Genomic DNA, 23,273 nt, shown 5'->3' with positions numbered 1-23,273 from the left:
TTAATTTAATGCATACAGTAGTTTTTTGCTTTATTCTAGCATACATACTAATTCTAGTTTTATAGTGCCAGATTTGTCCATTAAAAAAACAATGTATATTTTATAATAATCCTTACGCGAAGAATATCGTATTTTTCAGGATAGCTTTACGGTATTTAAAATCATTGCCAAATCTTCTCGCTATTTTGCTTTTTTTATTATAAAATGAAAAAGTGTTAAAATGTATTTTTTGATTATACGAAAAATCTGATACAGCAAATTTGATTCAAAAGCATTGAACATTTGGATAATATTAAAAAAAGGATTTTTTAGAATTCACCTTAATTGGAAATCAGGCTGGTACAGAGGCGAATGCTGGCTTTATTAATCTGTTAGTCTATAAACGTTATGCGTGATTATTTATTGCTGTTAGCGAAGATTTGATTAATGTTCGATACACAATCAAAAGTAGAATTAAAAAAACTTTCATAGTTTCTTTTTAAAACCATCAAGCATCATATCAGAAATAAAGAGTTATTAGTTTTATTTTGTTTGTATAGTAAAAATATGACACAATATATTAAATTAATGAAAAATATTTTAATTATATATATATTGCATTCTAGCTAAACATCAACAGTAAAATTTTATTTATTAAAATTAATTGCTTTAACTTTATATTATAATTGTCCATTCTTTTTTCTTTAATTGTGTAAATTTGATTACTCTACAGTCTTTAACATAAAACGCTCGCATATATATTGAAGTATCAAAGACTGTTTAATTTAAGCTTATGGCATATCACAAGGAGTAATAACTTTTCTTTATTATTAATTATCGATGCGCGTGTATATATAATATTATGGATTATATATAGGTGAATGTTATAATCAAAAATAGTTACATCTATTTATATCTGTTAAATATCATCTTAAAAAGGCCCATATACATACGTAAATATATTATCACTTGAAATCAACAAAGTGTCATAGTAAACATTATATGTATATGAACACCGTGCACGATATATTATAATTAATTTTGTAAGTTATATGGATGTTAAAGATGAACATTCCTTTATTCAGATATAAAATCAATATACTCTTGATCTATGATAGAAGAGAGTTTTATTCATTAAATCATGTCCATTAGCGAACAATTACTGATATCGGCATTTTAATTACTATTGATGGTGCCGTGAGCGGGTAGGTTTAATCAATTATTACATTTTCATCTCTAAAAATTGATTTATGCCATTTTATTACAAAAAGGTATTATTTATTTTAAAATTATTAATATATGTATTTGATATATGCACTTATATATTTTCATAATTTTAATCTTTAATTTTATTAAAGTGGTACTTAAAGATATTTGTCAAGTCTAGTCTTCTTTAGTATTATCTATGATTAAATTGGCCATGAAATGGTGGTAAATTAAATACTCTTGCTCCCCCAAGTAATATTAATGCTGAAACAAAAAATTGAACAACTTAAACATTAATTTAAGAAAAATACATAAGGTCATTCTAACCATCGTGAACTACTCCGAAAATTGCAACGTAAAAAAGAAGACATAATACTGTATTTATATCTGAGATAAATTAATGACTGATTTCAAAATTTAAAACATAACAACTAGTACAATTATCTTAAAAAAGAGTTTTATACCACCGGAGATGAGATACATCAAAGAATTTCCTGGACTTTGTTGAAATTTTTTTGCAGAACTTTTTACGTAAATGCCGGCTCCAATTAAACCAAGTCCACTTACAAGTCTACATGCGACGCAATCTCGATCTCTTTTTGTAACAATTGAGCTGACAGAACTAGACATTTTGCAAAACTTGACTTTTTATGTCAAATTCACTAAGCAACTAAATAAAAACACATTACTGGATAAGGTTATGTCACGTTGTTGATTTTACTTGCGTATACATACATACTATGATACTATGCTCTCCATTACTACATATACCAACACTCTTCTAATCTTTAAATTATTTTGTAACAGTCAATAAAATTTGGACATATATACGTTGAAAAACTTTTATGTATATTTTTAAATAAAATAATGTTGTAAATTATTCGTAATTTAGTATAAAATCAAAAAAACGCGTGGATGGTGTAGTACTGTTCCTAAATGCATCACAAATCTCCGTATATTACGCAGCTAGTATGTATGTATACAATGGTTGTATTCAGTAGAGACAAATGTGAGGGAGCGGTGTATGTTATTGGCTACTACTCTTAGATCCTATAATTTTATCCAATAGAAGTAGGAGTTTAGAAAGAATTACTCAACACACACACAGTTCCGCAACTGACGGCAATTCACAACTGTTGTCTCTACTGAATGCAATCAAATGTGTTTTTACACTACTCCACTCAAATCTCAAAATCAACATCCCCCATCGCACCCACACTCACTCAATACTACTTTACTCAGCTTCACTGCTCTACTCTTCATTTACAGTATTTAACCATGTCCCAGTCCCATCAGTTGTGTTTCCAGTAAGGCAAGGCACTTCCTGCTAATTTATTATTTTGGTTAATGTTTTATTTTGACACATGATACGTCATAAGCTGTATGTACTCGAAATTTGACATTAGTCTGGTGGTGACTCATAATAGAAACAAGTGTTTCTTTAAGTGAAATAAAACAACCTTCATGTACACACAAACAATTAAAATGCCAGCTCAAAAAGATGCGAATGTTGTAAAAATCGCCGTCAAAATGACTGATCTAAAACCTGATTTAGTTCCACAATTAATTGAATTTAATCAGAAGCAACCTCTAACTAATATTATTCAAGTATGTAAATATTATTGCAATGCGAATAATCAAAATTACATTGTTTTTAATTTTTTAACAATTTGTAGGATCTTTGCAATAACTGGGGTCTTTCCGATTGTGAATCATATTCACTGCAATTCTCTGAAAGTAATAATCAGAACTACATTACTGAGAAAAACCGGAATGAAATAAAAAATGGTAGCATTCTAAAATTGGAATACTCTCCATCAAAAACTGCTACTGACATTTTAACTAAATTAAATAATGGTGCCAGTGATGAAAAAACTGCTGCTTTACAAATATTAAGTACACTCAGTACTGACATGACATTTGCATTAGAATTTATTAATAAACAGGGCCTGACCCTAATTATTTCACAAATAGAAAGTGGAAAGCATAAAGGTACTGCTTTGGCCTATTTACTTCAATCCTTTGTAGAACTGATGGATCATGGAATAGTATCTTGGGATGTCTTAGAGTCTCCATTTATTAACAAAGTAGCAAGTTATGTCAATAATCAGGCAGTTTCCCAAGATACAAGTGTTATTGAGGCTTCTCTCAGTATTTTAGAGAATATTGTATTAAATTCTTCTGGTAAATATGGTCAAGTTGAAAAAGAAGTCACTTTTCCAAATTTAGTTATGCATTTGCAAAGTATGAAGCCACAAGTTCAGCAAAATGCAATAGCACTTATCAATGCTCTTCTGCTTAAAGCAGATTTAGCTAAACGAAGAGCTGTAGCAGCTACTCTTCAATCTAAACAAGAAAGAAATGTTTTCCTGACTAATGTGATTCAATCCACTGGTCAAGTTGGAACAGAAATGGCGCATCAACTCTACGTCTTACAAACATTAATGTTAAGTCTTCTTGAGCAAAGAATGAACACAAAAATGGATCCACAGGATCAAGATGCTCATGATAAGATTAAAGAATTACGCAGAATTGCTTTTGATACTGAAGGAGCTATTGGAGGGGATGTTACAGCTAGGAAGCAAGGCCTTTATGCTAAAGATTATAAAAAGCTAGGCTTTAAATGTGATATTAATCCAGCCCTTGATTTTACGGAAGCCCCTCCTGGCATGTTAGCTCTTGATTGCATGGTTTACTTTGCCCGTAATCATACTGAAAGCTATACAAAAGTGGTTCTAGAGAACTCCTGTAGAGCTGATGAGCATGAATGTCCATTTGGCAGAACTAGCGTTGAACTTGTCAAATTACTCTGTGAGGTAAATATAAAATTTTTTCAAATTTTAACTTAATCCCAAAGGATATATAATATTATTAAAATAATTTGATATAGATATTACGCATTGGAGAAGCACCTTGTGAACAAGGACAATCCTTTCATCCCATGTTTTTCACTCATGACCACCCATTTGAAGAATTCTACTGTGTTTGCATAGTTCTTGTTAACAAAACTTGGAAAGAGATGAGGGCAACAGTTGAAGATTTTGTTAAAGTATTTTCTGTTGTCAAGGAGCAAATTACGAGAGCTTTACAAAGTAAACCTACAGGATTGGATAAATTTAAAAATAAATTGCAGCAATTAACATATTCAACCATCACAAATCTATGGCAGCAAGAACGAACTAATCGAGAAGAATGGGAAAGCCATGCAAGGCCTGTTGTTGAGTTAAGAGAAAAAATTACTCCTGAAATTCTTGATTTAATTCAGCAGCAGCGTTTGCGATTTTTAGTAGAGGGTACAAGATTCATGAAATACAGTGCAAGGGGTCAGGTATGCTTTAAATCAATAATATTTTGTAATTTTTAATAGATCTTTTTAATTTAATAATTATTTTCCTATTTATAACAATAGAGAATCAAAGACAAGTTTTGGTACGTTCGTCTATCACCTAATCATAAAGTCTTCCATTACGGAGATTGCGATGAAAAATCGGTTCCTACAATCGATGAACTTCCAACTAAATTGGCTGTAGTGGAAATTCAAGATTTATTGACAGGCAGAGATTGTCCTCACATGAAAGACTTGCAAAGAAGAAAAACTACACATCAATTGGCTTTTTCCTTAGTATTAAATTCTGTAGAACTTTCTAGTCTAGATTTTGTAGCACCTGACGAGCAAGTCTTTGACTACTGGATTGACGGTATAAATGCGTTGCTTGGTAAGTTTCGAATTGATTTAAAGTTACTTCAAACAATAGAAAAGTATCTTTATTTGTTTGTTTCTTTTCATAATTATCTTAATTTTATTAGGAAAAAGAATGACGAGCAAAGAAGCTGAAAATGACTTAGAGACACTACTCTCGATGGATATTAAATTAAGGCTTTTGGATACAGAAGGAATTGATATCCCTCAGGATCCACCAGCCATTCCAGATCCACCACCAAATTATGACTTTTGCTATGAATTGAAGTAAAGTGAATTTTGTACAAACTTTTTCCGCTATTTGCTTCAGTATACATGTATATTGTCTACAGCCATATGATATATTGGCATTATTTACTGCAGAATATTTTATACAATTATATTTTAATTTCAATACTTGTATACACTATACATATATTTTAGGATTTTTATATATGGATCATAATTAACTTATAATTTACACATAATTTTTACCAAAGACTTTTTATTACTTATATATTTATAATTAAATGTAACTTATATTTACAAATATTTTATAAAGTATTTATACATTCCTGTTGAAGTAGCGTTCACACAAACAATTCTCTTATTGGTCAGTTGCTTTGTTTTTAATTAAGCCGTTCTTATTTTAATGACGAATCTTTTATATATCATTTATATATACTTTGTATAAGCAGTCTGTAACTACCAATGACATTTGTGTGTTAAAATGTATACGCATTTATATTTTACTCAGTATTTTGTCTAGTAGGTTGAATAAAGTAATTAAATCAAAATGTATAACAAATTTATTTATTGAAACAAGTGAGATTATAAAATTTTTTTGACACATATTTGTGACCGTGAGATAATTCATTTGTATGTGTATAACTCCTTAACAGTATGATGTGTAACGACGTAATAGAATGTAAAGTGTTTTTTTCCTAAGATTAATCAATTGTAGATAAATAAATTTAAAATATCGGCTGATATTAAAGGTGATTCGAGAAATTTGACCCGTTAGAGAAAAGACATAATGCTGTTGCTAAGTTTATGTGTATGTCTGAAAGAGCAAAGCTCGATTTTAGCATTGTTCGATTAGAAAATAGAAAGTGCTCAAAAGCGTATACTGATTAAAAGTAGTGTGATAAGAGTTTCCAGTAATCTTACATTACATCTTCCGAGAGGATGTTGTAGTGTTGCGGATCGTTGGTTGGATGATCCGGAGTGCAAAGGAAGAACTCGATGAAATTAAGGACCGGACCTCTGCTGAATGGATTTAAATATCTTCCACGCTTATCGCGAAGATAAGAGTATCTCTTATAATTGAACATTTCGTTCGTCGTTAAATTCATGCAAGCGTGCAGCACCTGTAACAAAGTATTCCATTTGAATGGAAAGCTGTCTTCTCGACTAACATTGGTGATAAATATCAGCGAAAAATTACCGAAGTGCACGTTAGTATCCAACCCAGGCCGCAAAAAACGAGAGCTTCTATCACTCCCAAAACATATAAAATTTGAATACCCTCGATGGCCATACAGTAACAAGCAAAGTACAAAGTGAAGGAGCAGTTTATAGCAATCGACATAACAAATAGAAAGAACCACATTCTAAAAATGAAAACAGCGTTAATAATTTTTGTTTAATCCTTTGCAATCGAGAGGTGTCTCTCAGTCAGCACTGCAGGTAAGTGAGACGAACTACTTCTCCAGTGCAAAGAATTAAATTAAAGGAATAAGGAAGCTATTAGATTTTTTTTTGCATTTTACCGGTTTTTTAACCCAACGCAATTATAAATGAAAGGGCAGTGATGATCAAAGTAAGTGACGCATCTGTTACAAATTCTACAGTGTTTGGCCCTCAGAGGCCTGAAACATCTGCAGCTATGACACAAACGTGATAATACGACGTTGCGCTTCTTCCACTTATCGAAATACGGAATCTAAAGAAATATAATTACTTTGATAAATATACATAAGTATGTAACGTTGAATACAAAAATTCACCTGTTTTATCGCTCTATAGTACGCATCACTGTTTTGTGGTACGTAGCCAGGATCCCTTCTGTTAGCGACGATCCATGAGATCCACATTACGACATTCCAATAAATAAAGCAATAATGACTTCCGCGTAAATAATCCCATGTCAAAGGTATACACTTCCAAATATACATGGGATATCCCCATAACAAAACGGAAACCATGAACAACAACAAAGGTCCTTTACTATTGCCAGCGCCGCCGAATAATAAAGCCCTTAAATTAAAGTATCAGGTTTAAGTACAGGTAACAAACCATAAGGAATGAATCAAGCTCTGTAACTTTTAAAATTGGCAATTTTCTTCAGCAAGATTTCTGGAAGAGTTCTTACAGACCATAACTCGTTAATCGGTGGAATCCATCTGGATCGTCGTTTTTGCTCAGCCTGGAGAACGTTAACTACTTCCGAGTGTCTGTGACTCTTTGCCAATTGAAGCGGAGTCTTTCCATTCTTATCTCGAGGATTCAGCTCTATCTTGCTTTTCTCGCATAATATTTTGACGCACGTAACATTTCCAGACAGACAAGCGAGATGTAGGGGGGTGGAATCGAAATAGTCTGGTTTTTGAAGGTCGACACCGCTATAAATGAGCAACCTTATAAGCTCCGGATGACCTTTGTAGGCAGCCCAGTGCAAGGCAGTGTCGCCATTGATATCGGTCAAATGGCCAAGAGCACCGGAACCCAACAAAAAGGCAGCCGTCGCAAATTTTCCAAACATACAGGCCGTCATGAGAGGAGTCAGTCCTTTAAAATCTGCCGCGTTTACAGCAACCCCCGCCTGATAGAAAAACAAATAGTTAACAATCATTAAAAACAGAAAAATTCTGTCATCCTGTAAAAAATTCATAACTAGTCAAAATTTCGAGCAATTGCAATTTTAGGACGAGAAAATCAAGAGAACGCCTGTTTCTTTGCTCTACCGCTATATATCATCATTTTCATACCTTTAGCAACAGCTGCACTATCGCGCTGTGACCTTTTCTGCAAGCCCAATGAATCGGTCTAGGACCCTGCGTGCCTAAACATGGTAAATCCACGGGGCCGTTTCTTTCGATAAGATACCTCATCACCTATCGAGTATGGTATAATTATTAAGGAATTTCTTTCGGTAAAGGAATTTAAACTGACCTCAATATTGCCATCCAAGGCTGCCCAGTGTGCCGGTGTATATCCCCATTCATCCCTTGCGCTCAAAACGCTCAAGCCATTTTTTTCAACCAGTTCCTCTATAGCTTCAATCTCACTGAAATTAAAAACATATATATAGTTCAATATTCTCATTCGAATTGTATCGATTTCGAAGAAAAATTAGTTTTTTAATGGGAAACCTTGCTCTGAGTAGCTCGAAAATTCTTTTCGTCTCATCAGTGGAGCTATGACCTGGAGTGGCCTCGTCAGCATAAATGTTGTCGTCAGGTCCATTTCTCCTTCGGGGACCAGTTAATTTGGCGGATCCATGATTTGTAGAAGCCGAAATCGGATTGTTCGGTAGATGCCCGACCATGTCGGGATCCGGACTGAGCTCCCATACGGATCTGGCGGCACCCGGTCCTGTTACAGGACTCACGGGATATACCTATTCAAACAATTTTTATTACAATCTCGTGCTAATTGGAAGAAATATTAACTACTACGGTCGATCTCTCATAAGGCTTCCTTAAGCATTTTTTTTTTTTTTTTTTGGCATTACAACAGGTAAGTTTTACCTTGCACAGCGTAGCGAGATCCGTGTTTACTCGCTCGTGTTCCGAAGGTGTCAGATTCGAAGATTGCGTCGACGTAAAATCGTCCCCTGGAACGGTTAGTCACAAAGAAGCATTCGGTCCAACCATATTTTTTAATTCCTTCTTCGGACCACAGTTTGCTTTTGCTAATTAACCTTGATGACGATAAACTTCCGAGCAGCGTGTATCCCGTGTAAAACGCAACGTGCAATGTTATTCAAACCAAACCAGCATACCACGATTTCCCAATGCGCATTCGAATCAATAAACACGGGTACTGTACGCGTGCGTAAAATCTGACACGAATACTCTTTTCGAATGTAGGTACGACTATGAATAAAATTGTTCTATAACTTGCAGCAAACTATTTGGAGTCGAGAGCTTCCTCATAACTTTCGTGCAAACACATTTTGATCATTGTTTTCATATAATACGACTACTCGATAGATATACGTTTATTATGCGCTATTTAGAAAGCATACATTTTTATGTCGAAAAAACTTTCGACTCCTAAGCTCCAAAACAACATGAACAATAGAAAATATTTAAATGTATATATGAGAAGATGCAAAGGTGATTAATTTATTTTACCAATAAGGGAAATAGAAAAATCAATGATAAAAACACTTTTAAAAAAAGGCTAAGGTGATAGGATAAATAATTGTTTAAGAAAGCATTGCAGTTTGTAAAAATGATTAAATTCTTTTATCACCACTAAAAGAATAAACAGTTTAATACAGATTTTTTTTGTAATAACGTTACAGTACTTCATCAATTATATGTTAAATATACACATGTAATATATAGTATACAATGCGTAGATGCGCGCCATATCACAGAATTTTATGGATTTGATCCCGTTTAATAGTTATCTGAGATAACAAAAAAATGATGAGAGAACTTATGACCTTATGTTGTATAACATAAGACTGTGAATTGAAATTAACACTTTTATCAAACAAATTCAATTAAAAATATTGTTGACATTAAACTAGAGATTCTTTAGCTTATGTAATTATTTTAATTAATACGTTCATTTATTGGAGCGGACTACATATTATATGTATATATACACAAATGTTTATTACTATAGTTGCACTGTGTCCTATATTTTTAATTCCTTATAAGCTTACAAATAAATTAAGATTTTTTATCGGCAAGCTCATCAAAGGCAAACGTATAAAAATATTAAAATAGCCATAATCTATCTCTAACTTCTTTAGTACAATTTTATGGATGAAATATTTCACCAACAGCAGTCAAATTTCTTATTGTGCTAGTTACTTTAGGTGATTCAGTATCTATGTGTAGGTGTGAAGTACCAGATGTTACAATGTTGGAAGCAGAATGAATATTTCTTTGGACTCTCTCCATGTAATTTTTATTCGGTTCCACGCCTAAAACTGTATCAATGTGATTCAATTGAGATGAAACAATTGGTGCAATAACAGCTCCTGAGTCTGAAGTGACAGACTGATGCTGAGCATAATTTTCTGTACTGGTCAAAGAAGACATTTGATAGCTGACATATTGTGCTTTGCATTTCTTTTCATGTACAAATAAACTACCAGAATGGCTGTATGCTGTTCCACAAATTTTGCAAGCATATGGCTTTTCACCAGTATGTGTAAACCGATGTTCCTTTAAATATTTTAATCTTCTAAATGCTTTTCCACATGTTTTACAATGATAATTTGCTTCGCCAGTATGTGTTGTAATATGTGCTTTCAAAGTGCAGGATTTAGCAAACGCTGCGCTACAGAAATGACATACAAATGGTCGATCACCAGTGTGAGTCCTTTCATGATTGATGCAATTAGAGTTTGAAGTAAATCCTCGGCCGCAATATTTACATACATGAGGTTTATATCCAGTATGTGTTCTCATGTGAAACATAAGACCAGTATTTTGTCTAAATGTTTTACTACAAATATGACACAAAAATCTTTTAAAATTTGTGTCTTGTTGTTCTTTAGCTCTTTCATGCATTCTAATATGCTTTTGATATCTGACTTCCTTTTGAAAAGTTTTATTACATGTACTACATACATAATGTTTTTCTTTATCCATATTCATTTCTTTATTATTGCATTTACACACTTTTCCACAATTATCACAATTACTTTCTTCAATGCCATGTATCTTTTGTTGATGTTTCAATAATGACTTTTTGGCATCATAAGATTTTCCACAAATATTACAAGGAAAGGACTTACCCTCATTGTCTGAGTCAAGCTCTTCTCTCATCCAGATATTTATTAATTTAATAGCTGTTTTGTCATCTGGTGGTGGTTGTGGCTCGAAACGTTCTTTATTACCATTATGACCATGCTTACTTTTATGACTTTTAAGCCTTTCTTCCCTAAAAAATTTCATGCTACATACAATGCAAGCATATTTTTTGCTCCCATGCATCAATAAATGTCTTTGTAATGATTTTTTATTTGTAAAACTTTTGCTGCAATAATTACAACAATAATGTAACTCACTGTTAATCTTATTTAAATCGCTGTTGTAGTTGGAATTCATTACTGAGACTGAAGTATGTTCTTTCAAATTATCTGCAATAGGTTGTTTTAAATCATTCAAACTATTTTCTTCATTGAAGCATGTTTCCTCCAATTGCATTATACAACTTCTCCCAACATCTAATTCAGCTTGTTTTATATTATACTCTTCCAAAGTATTCTTTAATTTCCTTTTATCTCTAATTTCTTTTAATATAAAGTAAACCTCTTTTGGATTAACATGCTTATGTATATTGAGATGTCTCACCATTGTATCAACTTTTCTAAATGTTTTATCACAAATTTGACATTGCACTAGCTCGGATGTATCCTTCTTGGTATGTATTTTTGCATGCTCCAAAAATCTGGCCAATTTTAAAAATTGTTTACTACATATATCACAATTATATTTCTTATCATTATGAGTCAATGCATGTTGCTCTAATAAAATTTTACTATTAAAACATTTATTACAGATAGTACATTTGTGTGGTTCAAGCTTGTTTAAAATTTTCTCTGTTAAATTTGAGAGATGGATGCAGCTTGTCGCAGAATCCCTTTTATCTGTAACGTCGTATTTAATACTCATGCCTTTTTTAATATATTGCCTCTGCCTCTCTTTGAAACTTCTTAAGCTTTCCATAGACGTAATTCTTTTAAACATAGTTAATCTTTTAGCTCTATATGAGTCTTTTTTACAACCTAGCTTGTCACTTTCTAAATTTTTCAATTCATTTTTTTTATCTATTGTAGTTTTGGATATGTTCTTAATATCAATGGATTTTGAACTATTACAGCTAACTTTATTTTGGATCTTATCATTTACAAGTGAAATTGAATTTCGGCTTTTACAAAGTTTATTGCATGAGTTAATTTTACTTAATTCTGTTAGTGTTTTGTAAGAATCAAAACTAGTTTCTGTTTGAGAAAATTGATCCTGGTAAGATAGAAACAATAAGTAAATAAATAAATAAATGTGACAAAAAAATACTGATAAAATACATACTTTTAAGATACAAGTATCCAAATTTTGGTTTGTATTTAAGGGCTTGTCATACATTTTCCTGAGCTTAAAATCAGTGGCTTGACATTGCAACCTTAACTCATAAGCAGCATTAACTTTGGAGACACAATTAATACACATGCCTATGGGTAACTCATCGTCAACTGAAATCTAAAATAAAGAGAGTTATTTTGAAGAAAACAAAAAAGTAAAACGAAATAGTATAAACTCACCTCGATACCACAACATAACTTTATTTTCTTTAGTAAGTTCAATGTATTTTGAAAAATACATTGGTTGCTCGGATCTGACCAAAGACAAACACGGCAAATATTTCTATCAAAACTCATAATAGGTTTTTGGTTTTTTAAATCCATATTAAATTTAAATGATTTAAATTCTTTTAAATATTATATTCAAGTAATTTTAGATGATATGATTAAAACTGATAAGTTTTAATTTATTCATATTACACTGAAACCTGTCATTGTGACACTACCTGTAAATAACAGCAGAATAGATAAACGGATAAAGTCGGATATGTACTTTAATACTTTCTTCACAGTTACATACTGGAATTACTGTTCTTTTGAAAGAATTGTCATATTACTCGATTTTATTATCAAACGAGAATACGAGAGCAAGTACATAAAATTGAGTTTGGAATTAACCGAAAGGCCTATAGAGACCGTGCACACCAACACAATGATAGCGAAGTGTCAATGTATAACTGTATACGTATAAATAAATTACACTCAAAAACTGCGAAAATTGACCGATAGTTTGCGCTGATAGTATGCATATACACCAATATACATTCTTATCTCACTGTCATTGATTAGTGTGCACGGTCTGTGCACACTGCACACTAGACAATGACAAATACTCTGGGTAGGGTAAGGTGGGGTGAGGGGGTACTACTGGGTACTGGGTAGGGTGGCGCAGGGTGGCATAAGGTGGCGTAGTAGTGATGCCAATATTGTCTCGATATATCGAAATATCGATATTTTCATAACGATATTTCGATATTTTGTATCGCAAGTTTTGCTGTCGATATTGACTAGTATCGATATTAAAAGCTTCAATATCGAAATTCGATACACCGCGTTTCATGTTGAATTCATTTCTACCAAGTTTTTCTTTAATAAAGGTAATTTGTATGATTTAACGTAAAGTAAAATTAATATTACTACATGAACTCTTTTATAATTTACGATATGAAAAAATTATTCATTAATATTTCCAGATAATTAACTATTTCTCCTAAAATCCTCTAAAATTCCTATACGGTTGCCGTGTCATTCATCAACAGTATGCATGTTTCCTCAATTTTACATTAATTTACTTTTTTTCCCTTTTTTATATGTAAAATTGTATGTATTTTAATTCTTAACTAGTAAAAGTTTTTATTGCTTGTGCTAGTGCCACCAAAAAGCCAAGTGTGGAAATTCTTTGTAAAAACAAACTTAGGAGGAAAATGTAGATTTGTCAGTCCGAGGTAAAAGGAAGTGGCAACACCACTAATTTAAAATTTCATTTGGAGAGCTACACCCTGATGTGGAATTAACTGGTGATGTTAAGAGAAATGTAGTAGCATCAAAAAGAAAATCTATGGTATTAACAAATTTGTATTAGATTTTAATAAGTATGATATATTATACTAATATACACTAATAATATTTGTAAATTTCAGTACACATCAGATTATTAAATGAAGATGGCACAGATGATGTACTTAGTAATACATCTGCTCATTCTCCAGCACACTCTACAACTTCCGTAGCATCTACTTCTTCATTTGCAGAAGAACCAACAGCTAAACAGCCCAGAATAGATGTAACTTTAGCTAAACAAAGCTCTATTCAAGGTAAATTCAAATAATGATTTTATTTTTATATTCATTAATATTGTTGATAGTTTTTAATAATACTATGATTCTATTAAAGATGGATCTAAAGCAGCAACAATAACAAATAAACTTTTGTTTATGATAGCAAAAGATAACATGCCTTTTAAAACTGTTGAGAAAGAGGGTTTCAAACTGTTTATGAAATCGATTATACCTTTATATAAAATTCCCTGTAGACAACAATTATAAATTTAATGGAGGAAAGTATGACTTATTATCTAACATAATTAAAACTGAACTATCACAAATCCACCACTTGTCATTAACAACGGATATATGGACAGAGCCTTTAAATACCAAAAGTTATATAGGTTTAACCTGTCATCACGTGTCGAATAACCAACACAAATCAATTACAATAGGTGTTATGGAGCTAATTGAAAGGCATACATCCGAAAATATAGAAAACCTGGCTTTTAAGTATGGTAAATGAATGGAAAATTAATAAAGAAAGTATATTAGTTGTTGTTTCAGACAGTGGAGCAAATATTAAAAGGGCAATCAAGAATGCATTTGGCAACAAAAAACATCTTCCATGTTTCGCTCACTCACTAAACTTAATACCATCTAAAGTAATAGAGTCTGCTGATGTAAATCCTATAATTAAAAAAGTTAAAGCCATTGTTACCCATTTTAAAAAATCAGTGTTTTCCGCTGATAAGTTAAGAGCCTGTTCAGATTTGAAGTTGCTTCAATCTGTAGAAACCCGCTGGAATTCAACTCATGACATGTTGCAAAGATTCGTTGAACTGTCAGATATAATTGGTGGAATTTATTACAGAATCCAACTGCTCCGACAATGATCACTGCAGCAGAACTACAAATAATTAAAGAATTTGTTCACCTTTTGAAACCCTTTGTAGAAGCAACTAAGATAATATCAGGAGAATATTATCTAACAGCTAGTAAAGTAATTCCCGTAGTGAGCACACTAAGAGTTGCTTATATGAATCAGAGCCAGAGACTGAAGAAGGTATTAAAATGAAAGAGTTGCTCTTAGAACAATTTGAGCAAAGATTTAACACGATAGAAAATGAGATTATTTTAACAACATGTACAATATTAGATCCTCGATTTAAATCTATACATGTCAAAAATGATCAGGCTTGCTCTATCGCTATCAGTGAAATTGCAAAGAATATTAATAAAAGAAATTTAGACCAAGAACCAGTCCAAAATAATGCATCCTAATATTAATGTGAAAAATGAATTTTTGGTCATACCATAATGATTTAATTAACAAACTTAAATCACAAGTAAGCCCTAATGAAGACGAGATACCAGATGAACTACGATATTACTTAGCCCAGCCTCCAATTGAGATGATTAGCTGTCCTATTACATTTTGGAAATCAAATAACACATCCCTAGCTGAAATAGGCAAAAATATTTAGCTGTCATTGCCACCTCTGTTCCATGCGAGAGGATCTTCTCTAAGGCAGGCAGAATTATGACAGAATCAAGAAACCGTTTAACTGCAAATCATCTTCAACAATCATTATTTTTAGGTATGTATTAATACATATTAAAGTTTAAATGTAGCACAGAATTTCTATTACATGTAGCTTTTTTTATATAGGTTCATTATCTCGTGAAGACTGGAGACTTTAATCAATTTTTAGTAATAATTTAATACTGATGTTCTTAACAGGTTTTTAATAAAATTCAAATACAAAAAATTGTGTCAGTGAAGAAAATTTTAAACATGAATTCCATAAAATTAATATCTACTAATTACATGCAATAGTTTAACATGGCAAGTAAATACTTATTCCGTACAAAGAGCGAGAATTATACATATATATTTGTGAAGTCGAAAAACATATACATTAATATAAGATTTGTCTAATGCTAATCTGTAAAAACCGGTTAAAACCTAATAAAGATAATAAGAGTTTAAACTAACCTAAAAATTAAATTATAAATACACTTAATACATATACATATATATACGATGATAAGATGTCTATGAATATCGATCAATATATCGAGTATCGATACATTTGGTTCTATACTTGACATGTATCGATAATAACTTATATGATACGTATCGATACGAAATATCGATACTTTTGGAAAATATTGGCATCACTATGGCGTAGGGCTTGGAAGTTGGACGGCTTGGACCGGTGAAAAGAACGAAACCGTATATAGAGAGGAAGATGAACTATTCGCGATCTGAATCATCGATGTTACCGTCTGACGAACGAAGTAAGAACTAATGAAATAAGGATTGTAGTGTGTTTTTAACCACCAAGGGCGCCCCGCGCCAAGGCCAACCGGCGGTGGGTAGGAGAATGACCTAAAGATAAAATGTCCTAACGATAAAATGACCTAAAAACGCTAACTTCACATTGGTTAAAAGCCGGTATTGCAGATTACCGACCGAATCGTCCGAATTTCCTAAATTTGAGTAGCTGGCAACGCTGGACTGTCAAACGTCAGTAAATAGAGTCAGAGGTTATGCACAGTAGAGAAAAATTCTGGATCTGTCAGATAAGTATTTTAAATGAATAAATGAAAATGAATGAATTACTTTGTGGGTATTTCTTACATTTTACAGAAGAGCTACGAGAGGAAACATTTAAAATATTATGATGTCATGGAAGATCAGGAGGTATTCAAAGAATTTGCTAAGCAACATATTTTGAAATATTTAAGAGCCGAACCACAATAGGATTATTTGTTATCCACACTGACAGTCTTTGGATAAACGAGAGAGAGAAGGTTATGCTGCTCGAATAATGTTAGGATATTAATACTGTGCCTGGATTGCATATTGCTGTCAAACAGTTTTTGCTTTAGCAGCCTTCGTGTCGAATAATGCCCATAAAGAAGGCATGTTTTCAAGAGGTCTAGTATATAGGGGAGATCGTTTTTCTCGTGTAATTTTGGTAGTGAGTATAAACTTAAAACTTTTCAATCTGGAACAAGCTTATGCAGGATTAACGCAAATTACTTGTATAGTTATTTGAGCAAATAAATTCTTTTTAAAAGCTCTATCAAACATATACCTTTTGCTTGGATATAATGTTATATGTTTTTTGTAGATTTATTGAGAAGAAAAGATGTGAGATTACCTTTCGAACAGTCTTTGGAAACTGCAGAAGCTACCTGACAAATATGGTTGCAATCTCACTGAGGTAAAAGAATGAGATATCTTGGTAAATTTTGTAAAATACAATTCTATAGAAATGTCCCAGTTACTTTTGATAAGAAGAAAGACCAATTAATTTTATTGAAACAATCTGTGTGTGTGCTATAGAGACCGTGCACACCAACACAATGATAGCGAAGTGTCAATGTATAACTGTATACGTATAAATAAATTACACTCAAAAACTGCGAAAATTGACCGATAGTTTGCGCTGATAGTATGCATATACACCAATATACATTCTTATCTCACTGTCATTGTGTTGGTGTGCACGGTCTCTATAATATTTATTACTTTTCTTAGATACAATGATGAAATAAATTTCTGATTGCCTGGCCTCTATTGTGGAGAACCTGATTCAGAAATGACTACTACTAGACTCGAGGAATCAAATATAAACCTTACTAGAAGAAATTGGAATATTAATGTAAAGCATTGCATGCTGTGCATTTCTCTCAAATAGCAACTATTCATTCTATCATGATAAATACTTCATAATTTTAACTGAACTTTGTTAAATGACTGTTTCAATTTTTCATATTATTCTTTAGATTTCACAATTTACCTGATGGAAGAAAAATATGATTAGAGGAATTCTAAACTACTAATAGAAGCATTATAAATTTCCAGTGCTATTATTACACGAATTTCCTGAAATAGCTGCCTATAATTGGGGATATACAAAGTGTCCACATTTTAAATGTTGAAAAATCAAGAATTTTTGGTTCGAAAGTAATGACTTAAAAAGACCCTCGATTAAAAAATACATTTTGTGCATTAAGTGGAACTTAGAAGAGTGTTTGCAGATTAAATTTAAAAAACGCATGTTCCAATATTTATAATTGCGGTGTGGCAAAATAATGGTCAGATATATAAGAACCTTTGTGTCTTTTATCTTCATATATATCTGATCATAAATTTGCCACACCGCAATTATAAATATTGGAACATGCGTTTTTTAAATTTAATCTGCAAACACTCTTCTAAGTTCCACTTAATGCACAAAATGTATTTTTTAATCGAGGGTCTTTTTAAGTCATTACTTTCGAACCAAAAATTCTTGATTTTTCAACATTTAAAATGTGGACACTTTGTATATCCCCAATTATAGGCAGCTATTTCAGGAAATTCGTGTAATAATAGCACTGGAAATTTATAATGCTTCTATTAGTAGTTTAGAATTCCTCTAATCATATTTTTCTTCCATCAGGTAAATTGTGAAATCTAAAGAATAATATGAAAAATTGAAACAGTCATTTAACAAAGTTCAGTTAAAATTATGAAGTATTTATCATGATAGAATGAATAGTTGCTATTTGAGAGAAATTCACAGCATGCAATGCTTTACATTAATATTCCAATTTCTTCTAGTAAGGTTTATATTCGATTCCTCGAGTCTAGTAGTAGTCATTTCTGAATCAGGTTCTCCACAATAGAGGCCAGGCAATCAGAAATTTATTTCATCATTGTATCTAAGAAAAGTAATAAATATTATAGAGACCGTGCACACCAACACAATGACAGTGAGATAAGAATGTATATTGGTGTATATGCATACTATCAGCGCAAACTATCGGTCAATTTTCGCAGTTTTTGAGTGTAATTTATTTATACGTATACAGTTATACATTGACACTTCGCTATCATTGTGTTGGTGTGCACGGTCTCTATAGCACACATACAGATTGTTTCAATAAAATTAATTGGTCTTTCTTCTTATCAAAAATAACTGGGACATTTCTATAGAATTGTATTTTACAAAATTTACCAAGATATCTCATTCTTTTACCTCAGTGAGATTGCAACCATATTTGTCAGGTAGCTTCTGCAGTTTCCAAAGACTGTTCGAAAGGTAATCTCACATCTTTTCTTCTCAATAAATCTACAAAAAACATATAACATTATATCCAAGCAAAAGGTATATGTTTGATAGAGCTTCTAAAAAGAATTTATTTGCTCAAATAACTATACAAGTAATTTGCGTTAATCCTGCATAAGCTTGTTCCAGATTGAAAAGTTTTAAGTTTATACTCACTACCAAAATTACACGAGAAAAACGATCTCCCCTATATACTAGACCTCTTGAAAACATGCCTTCTTTATGGGCATTATTCGACACGAAGGCTGCTAAAGCAAAAACTGTTTGACAGCAATATGCAATCCAGGCACAGTATTAATATCCTAACATTATTCGAGCAGCATAACCTTCTCTCTCTCGTTTATCCAAAGACTGTCAGTGTGGATAACAAATAATCCTATTGTGGTTCGGCTCTTAAATATTTCAAAATATGTTGCTTAGCAAATTCTTTGAATACCTCCTGATCTTCCATGACATCATAATATTTTAAATGTTTCCTCTCGTAGCTCTTCTGTAAAATGTAAGAAATACCCACAAAGTAATTCATTCATTTTCATTTATTCATTTAAAATACTTATCTGACAGATCCAGAATTTTTCTCTACTGTGCATAACCTCTGACTCTATTTACTGACGTTCGACAGTCCAGCGTTGCCAGCTACTCAAATTTAGGAAATTCGGACGATTCGGTCGGTAATCTGCAATACCGGCTTTTAACCAATGTGAAGTTAGCGTTTTTAGGTCATTTTATCGTTAGGACATTTTATCTTTATGTCATTCTCCTACCCACCCAACCGGCCACTTTTAATGAGAGAATCAGAGGGAATTGTGGGTAATCGTAAAATCTTGGCTCTCACTGGTCTGAACATAGCTGTTTTTCGGGACAAAATCCTTTTGGGATCGTGCACACCAACACAATGATAGCGAAGTGTCAATGTATAACTGTATTGGGATCTGACACGTGGGCGGAGTCAATATATATAGATATATAGAAAATTCAATATGGCGCAGAAGTGCCTAAGTGTCTAAATGTCTATTGAAATTACAGGAGGGTTATAATGATTTCGATGGAAAATATCTGTACAAACTTTTCTCCCAAATTCAAAAGTTTTAAGGTTTTCAATAATAAATTGCAATTTATTGAAAAATATCCATAAGAATCAATGTAAAACCCGGGCTTCCTCTGCTTTCATTTTTTACCGCTTGGAGCGCTTCAACGGCTTCAACTATGTCAGATCCCAATACGAATAAATAAATTACACTCAAAAGCTGCGAAAATTGACCGATAGTTTGTGCTGATAGTGCATATGTATTATGTATGCATTATTTGCATATACACCAATACACATTCTCATCTCACTGTCATTGTGTTGATGTGCACGGTACCCATATGTATGTATGTACTACCCATTCACCATTCTATCTATATTCTATCATCCATGTCCGAACGAGGTCATTAAAATACTTGTTTGTTCATAAACAATTACTATTATAACACGAATACTAAAAAATAACCTCTGATGGCAGAAACGTCAGGAAAAAAACAATGCATTTCGAATAACTCGAATGAAAATGAAACCAAAAGTTCGAAAAAAGAAACAGATAAAACTGTAAATGTGTATTGTAAATTAAATTATGATGTTTTGATATTAATTTTTGAGAATTTAAATGCTAAAGATTTAAGCAATGCTGTAATGGTTTGCAGGTATTACAATCTAATTACAAATTTTATAAGAATGTAATCAATAATGTGCCATTAAATTAACTATGTGTCCTTTTATATTCTGAGTAAAGGTTGTGGCAATCAGCTGCGCGTCGAGTGAAGAATAGAAGGGATTTCCCTATTGTCATGGAATATGAACCTGATAAACACTGTAAATTTATGTTAGAAAATTTAGCAATAAAGCCTAGGCTAGGAATCTATCTTTTGCCAAAAACTTGTTTTAAAGGTAAAAGTTTTGTACATTTCATATTTATTTAAATTGAATAATGAATTCATTCTTCTAGATAAAAAATTTTGTAATCTAGTTTTACCAAGAAACTGTGATTTAATTTTAATTGAATCATATGGTATAATATTTAATGATAAGGCAGAAGAGAGCTATGAAAATATTGTGTGTAGTTTATTACCAGAGCCAGCAGATATAAAAATTAAATCATTCACTTTTAGAAAAAATTTTTTTGCAAATAGTATATTGAACATAGAGGAATTAATAACATTTTTTGATAATTCTAACACAAATGAAAGATTGGAAAGATGTTTAATACTTTTATGTGACTCAAATACAAAACAGAGGACACTTCAAATTTTGCGAAAAATTAAAAGACGGTAATTTTTTAACACAATGGTGATATAATTTAATTATTTGGTATTTCTTCATATTTGAGTATTAAAATAAGCTCTATATTTTAGGTACCCAGGAGACAATATATCTTACTGGGGAGGTGTGGTAAGACGTCTGCTCTTACTTTCAATTGGTGATAGTGATAAATGTATTTTAAAAGAGTTTCCTTTGTGCATTGGAATTGCATTGATGGGACCATCTATTCGAACCTGGTCTATAATTTTGGATGAAATGTGTACTACGGAAAAAGAAATCCGTTGTAAATTAATGGCATTGAAAACAGTGGTTAGTTTGCAAAGGCATTCAATAGCATTTTTGATGTCTTGCCATTCACGTGAAAATGAGAAAGAAATTGCTATTTTTGTGGAGCTATTTCCCAACATACCTTTAATAGGTACCTATGCTGATGGAGAATTTGGGAGGGAAAAATTGCTTAAAGGTACCTATGCTAATGACACTTTCTATATAAAATGTGAAACACTTTTGTAAAGCTCTTTTTTATTTCAAAATTTGTTTCAGAAAAATATGTGTCTTATTTTGACAAACAGGATATTCTATTCTATTCATCTGTATTTATGATACTTTCATATGGTGTTAGCAACATGTAAAACTATGAAGCAGGAATCTACAAAAGCATATATATATATATAAAATATATATGTATGTGTATAATAAGATAATGTATATATTAATAATATACATATATATTTCTATATAATTCTCGGAGTTGAGGTCGTTTTGGGATAAAGGTCTAGTTTGATCTGACATTTCATTAACATTATTTTAATTTTCTCTTGAATATTACAAAGTATTACAAGTTACAAGTAATGCACAATATAGTATATTTGGAGCTTGGCCCACAGGCATCTGAATCAATAGACCTTCGTCTTTTCACTATTCGATCACCTCTCTCGGTCGTCAGCTTAAGATAAATAAACTTAACCTTGAGAGGGCCGGCATTTTTGCATACAAATTTAAACATTTTTTGTGAATAGCTATGCGTATATATAATCTGTATAATTTATAGAAGCTACAAATTTTCTATTGAAAACATGCAGTATGTGACCACTCCAACTCCGCGTGGATTATGAAATATTTAAAATTTGGAAAACTACATTTTTGTCGTTTTGAAGTATGTTTATATTTTTAAGCATAATTTTAAATATTTTGGATAAAAAATGTACATTGTTTGATTTACGGAAATATAGTTGTTGTAAGAAGATCTTCAGAGCAAAGTTTTACGCATCGTGCAAGATATAATTATATAGAACATAAAGTGTACTATTCGAGTTCTTTTCTAACATTATAAACATAAAATGCCATCGTCGATGATTGTCAAACTGTTTCGTAAAATATGTACTAGCTAATTGTAAAGGTTTCAGTACAGGAATGGGAGTTAATTCATTTATACCAAGATCTATAAAAGTTGCTACATTTTACAAACGGGACGAAGGATAGAATATAGATTTATTTTTTGTTTTGTATAATTTATCGAGAAATGTGATGAGAAACCATAGCTACCTGGTGACATTGTTTTCATTTAAATTTTCTAAAGTAAAAGCTATATATATATATATATATATATATATAATTAGTACTAGCTGCATGGTTGTCTTTGGCTATATTTATAAGGTCACCCGGTCCTCCAAAGGTTAACGTCAAAACCTTAACTCTACTAGTCTACTTTCATCCATCTGACTTATAAAAATAGAATTAATCGCTTTGCCGTCAAATCATTTTCTCGACGTTTTATAACGCATATTGACGTACGTAAAATTCTACGTATTCACAAATGACGTATGTGTTGTTGTTTTTTTACTTATTAATAAAAGCTTTGTATTTTATCTGTTTGGTCTTATTG

The 23,273-nt window shown here is 31.8% G+C and overlaps 6 protein-coding genes across 9 annotated transcripts; 3 read left to right on the top strand and 3 right to left on the bottom strand.

Annotated features, from left to right (window-relative positions):
- Positions 1-13: 13 nt before the first annotated feature.
- On the bottom strand, positions 14-2,093 carry LOC136782453 (uncharacterized). 2 transcript variants are annotated; one of them, XM_066741890.1, is made up of 3 exons: positions 1,921-2,093; positions 1,650-1,855; positions 14-1,449 (listed from the first exon to the last, which is right to left on the bottom strand). In XM_066741890.1, exons 2-3 carry the CDS (start codon positions 1,813-1,815, stop codon positions 1,379-1,381), a joined length of 237 nt encoding a protein of 78 aa, XP_066597987.1. In that variant the 5' UTR covers positions 1,816-1,855; positions 1,921-2,093; the 3' UTR covers positions 14-1,378. The 2 variants fall into 2 exon arrangements, with proteins under 2 accessions (XP_066597987.1, XP_066597988.1); XM_066741891.1 differs by having other exon boundaries at positions 1,925-2,077.
- Positions 2,094-2,386: 293 nt separating this feature from the next.
- Positions 2,387-5,517, top strand: Ced-12 (engulfment and cell motility Ced-12). Its single transcript, XM_066741887.1, has 5 exons — positions 2,387-2,793; positions 2,862-4,001; positions 4,076-4,513; positions 4,595-4,901; positions 4,993-5,517. Exons 1-5 carry the CDS (start codon positions 2,650-2,652, stop codon positions 5,154-5,156), a joined length of 2,193 nt encoding a protein of 730 aa, XP_066597984.1. The 5' UTR covers positions 2,387-2,649; the 3' UTR covers positions 5,157-5,517.
- A 146-nt stretch (positions 5,518-5,663) lies between these two features.
- On the bottom strand, positions 5,664-8,862 carry Patsas (palmitoyltransferase Patsas). The gene is made up of 10 exons (XM_066741888.1): positions 8,617-8,862; positions 8,239-8,486; positions 8,039-8,153; positions 7,855-7,980; positions 7,243-7,688; positions 6,874-7,123; positions 6,637-6,809; positions 6,312-6,477; positions 6,035-6,234; positions 5,664-5,927 (listed from the first exon to the last, which is right to left on the bottom strand). Exons 2-10 carry the CDS (start codon positions 8,412-8,414, stop codon positions 5,885-5,887), a joined length of 1,695 nt encoding a protein of 564 aa, XP_066597985.1. The 5' UTR covers positions 8,415-8,486; positions 8,617-8,862; the 3' UTR covers positions 5,664-5,884.
- A 456-nt stretch (positions 8,863-9,318) lies between these two features.
- Positions 9,319-13,103, bottom strand: LOC136782445 (zinc finger protein 135-like). Of its 2 annotated transcripts, XM_066741880.1 has the most exons (4): positions 12,718-13,103; positions 12,378-12,643; positions 12,148-12,315; positions 9,319-12,078 (listed from the first exon to the last, which is right to left on the bottom strand). In XM_066741880.1, the coding sequence occupies exons 2-4, from the start codon at positions 12,519-12,521 to the stop codon at positions 9,865-9,867; spliced, it is 2,526 nt and encodes an 841-aa protein (XP_066597977.1). In that variant the 5' UTR covers positions 12,522-12,643; positions 12,718-13,103; the 3' UTR covers positions 9,319-9,864. The 2 variants fall into 2 exon arrangements, with proteins under 2 accessions (XP_066597977.1, XP_066597978.1); XM_066741881.1 differs by having other exon boundaries at positions 12,378-13,103.
- Positions 13,104-14,247: 1,144 nt separating this feature from the next.
- LOC136782656 (uncharacterized) lies at positions 14,248-15,244 on the top strand. The gene is made up of 5 exons (XM_066742251.1): positions 14,248-14,257; positions 14,338-14,478; positions 14,528-14,751; positions 14,835-14,958; positions 15,009-15,244. Exons 1-5 carry the CDS (start codon positions 14,248-14,250, stop codon positions 15,242-15,244), a joined length of 735 nt encoding a protein of 244 aa, XP_066598348.1.
- Positions 15,245-20,524: 5,280 nt separating this feature from the next.
- Positions 20,525-22,315, top strand: LOC136782673 (F-box only protein 22-like). Of its 2 annotated transcripts, none has more exons than XM_066742288.1 (5): positions 20,525-20,772; positions 20,862-21,016; positions 21,096-21,396; positions 21,481-21,851; positions 21,932-22,315. In XM_066742288.1, the coding sequence occupies exons 1-5, from the start codon at positions 20,588-20,590 to the stop codon at positions 22,018-22,020; spliced, it is 1,101 nt and encodes a 366-aa protein (XP_066598385.1). In that variant the 5' UTR covers positions 20,525-20,587; the 3' UTR covers positions 22,021-22,315. The 2 variants fall into 2 exon arrangements, with proteins under 2 accessions (XP_066598385.1, XP_066598384.1); XM_066742287.1 differs by having other exon boundaries at positions 20,533-20,772; positions 21,075-21,396.
- Positions 22,316-23,273: the final 958 nt, after the last annotated feature.

Source organism: Prorops nasuta, unplaced genomic scaffold (assembly GCF_024137725.1).
Source record: "Prorops nasuta isolate Cenicafe-Biocafe unplaced genomic scaffold, Cenicafe_Pnas_1.2 PNAS00027, whole genome shotgun sequence".
NCBI classification, from domain to species: domain Eukaryota; kingdom Metazoa; phylum Arthropoda; class Insecta; order Hymenoptera; family Bethylidae; genus Prorops; species Prorops nasuta.
The sequence above is the reverse complement of the archived record's forward strand: the minus strand, read 5'-3'. Positions and strand labels throughout refer to the sequence as shown.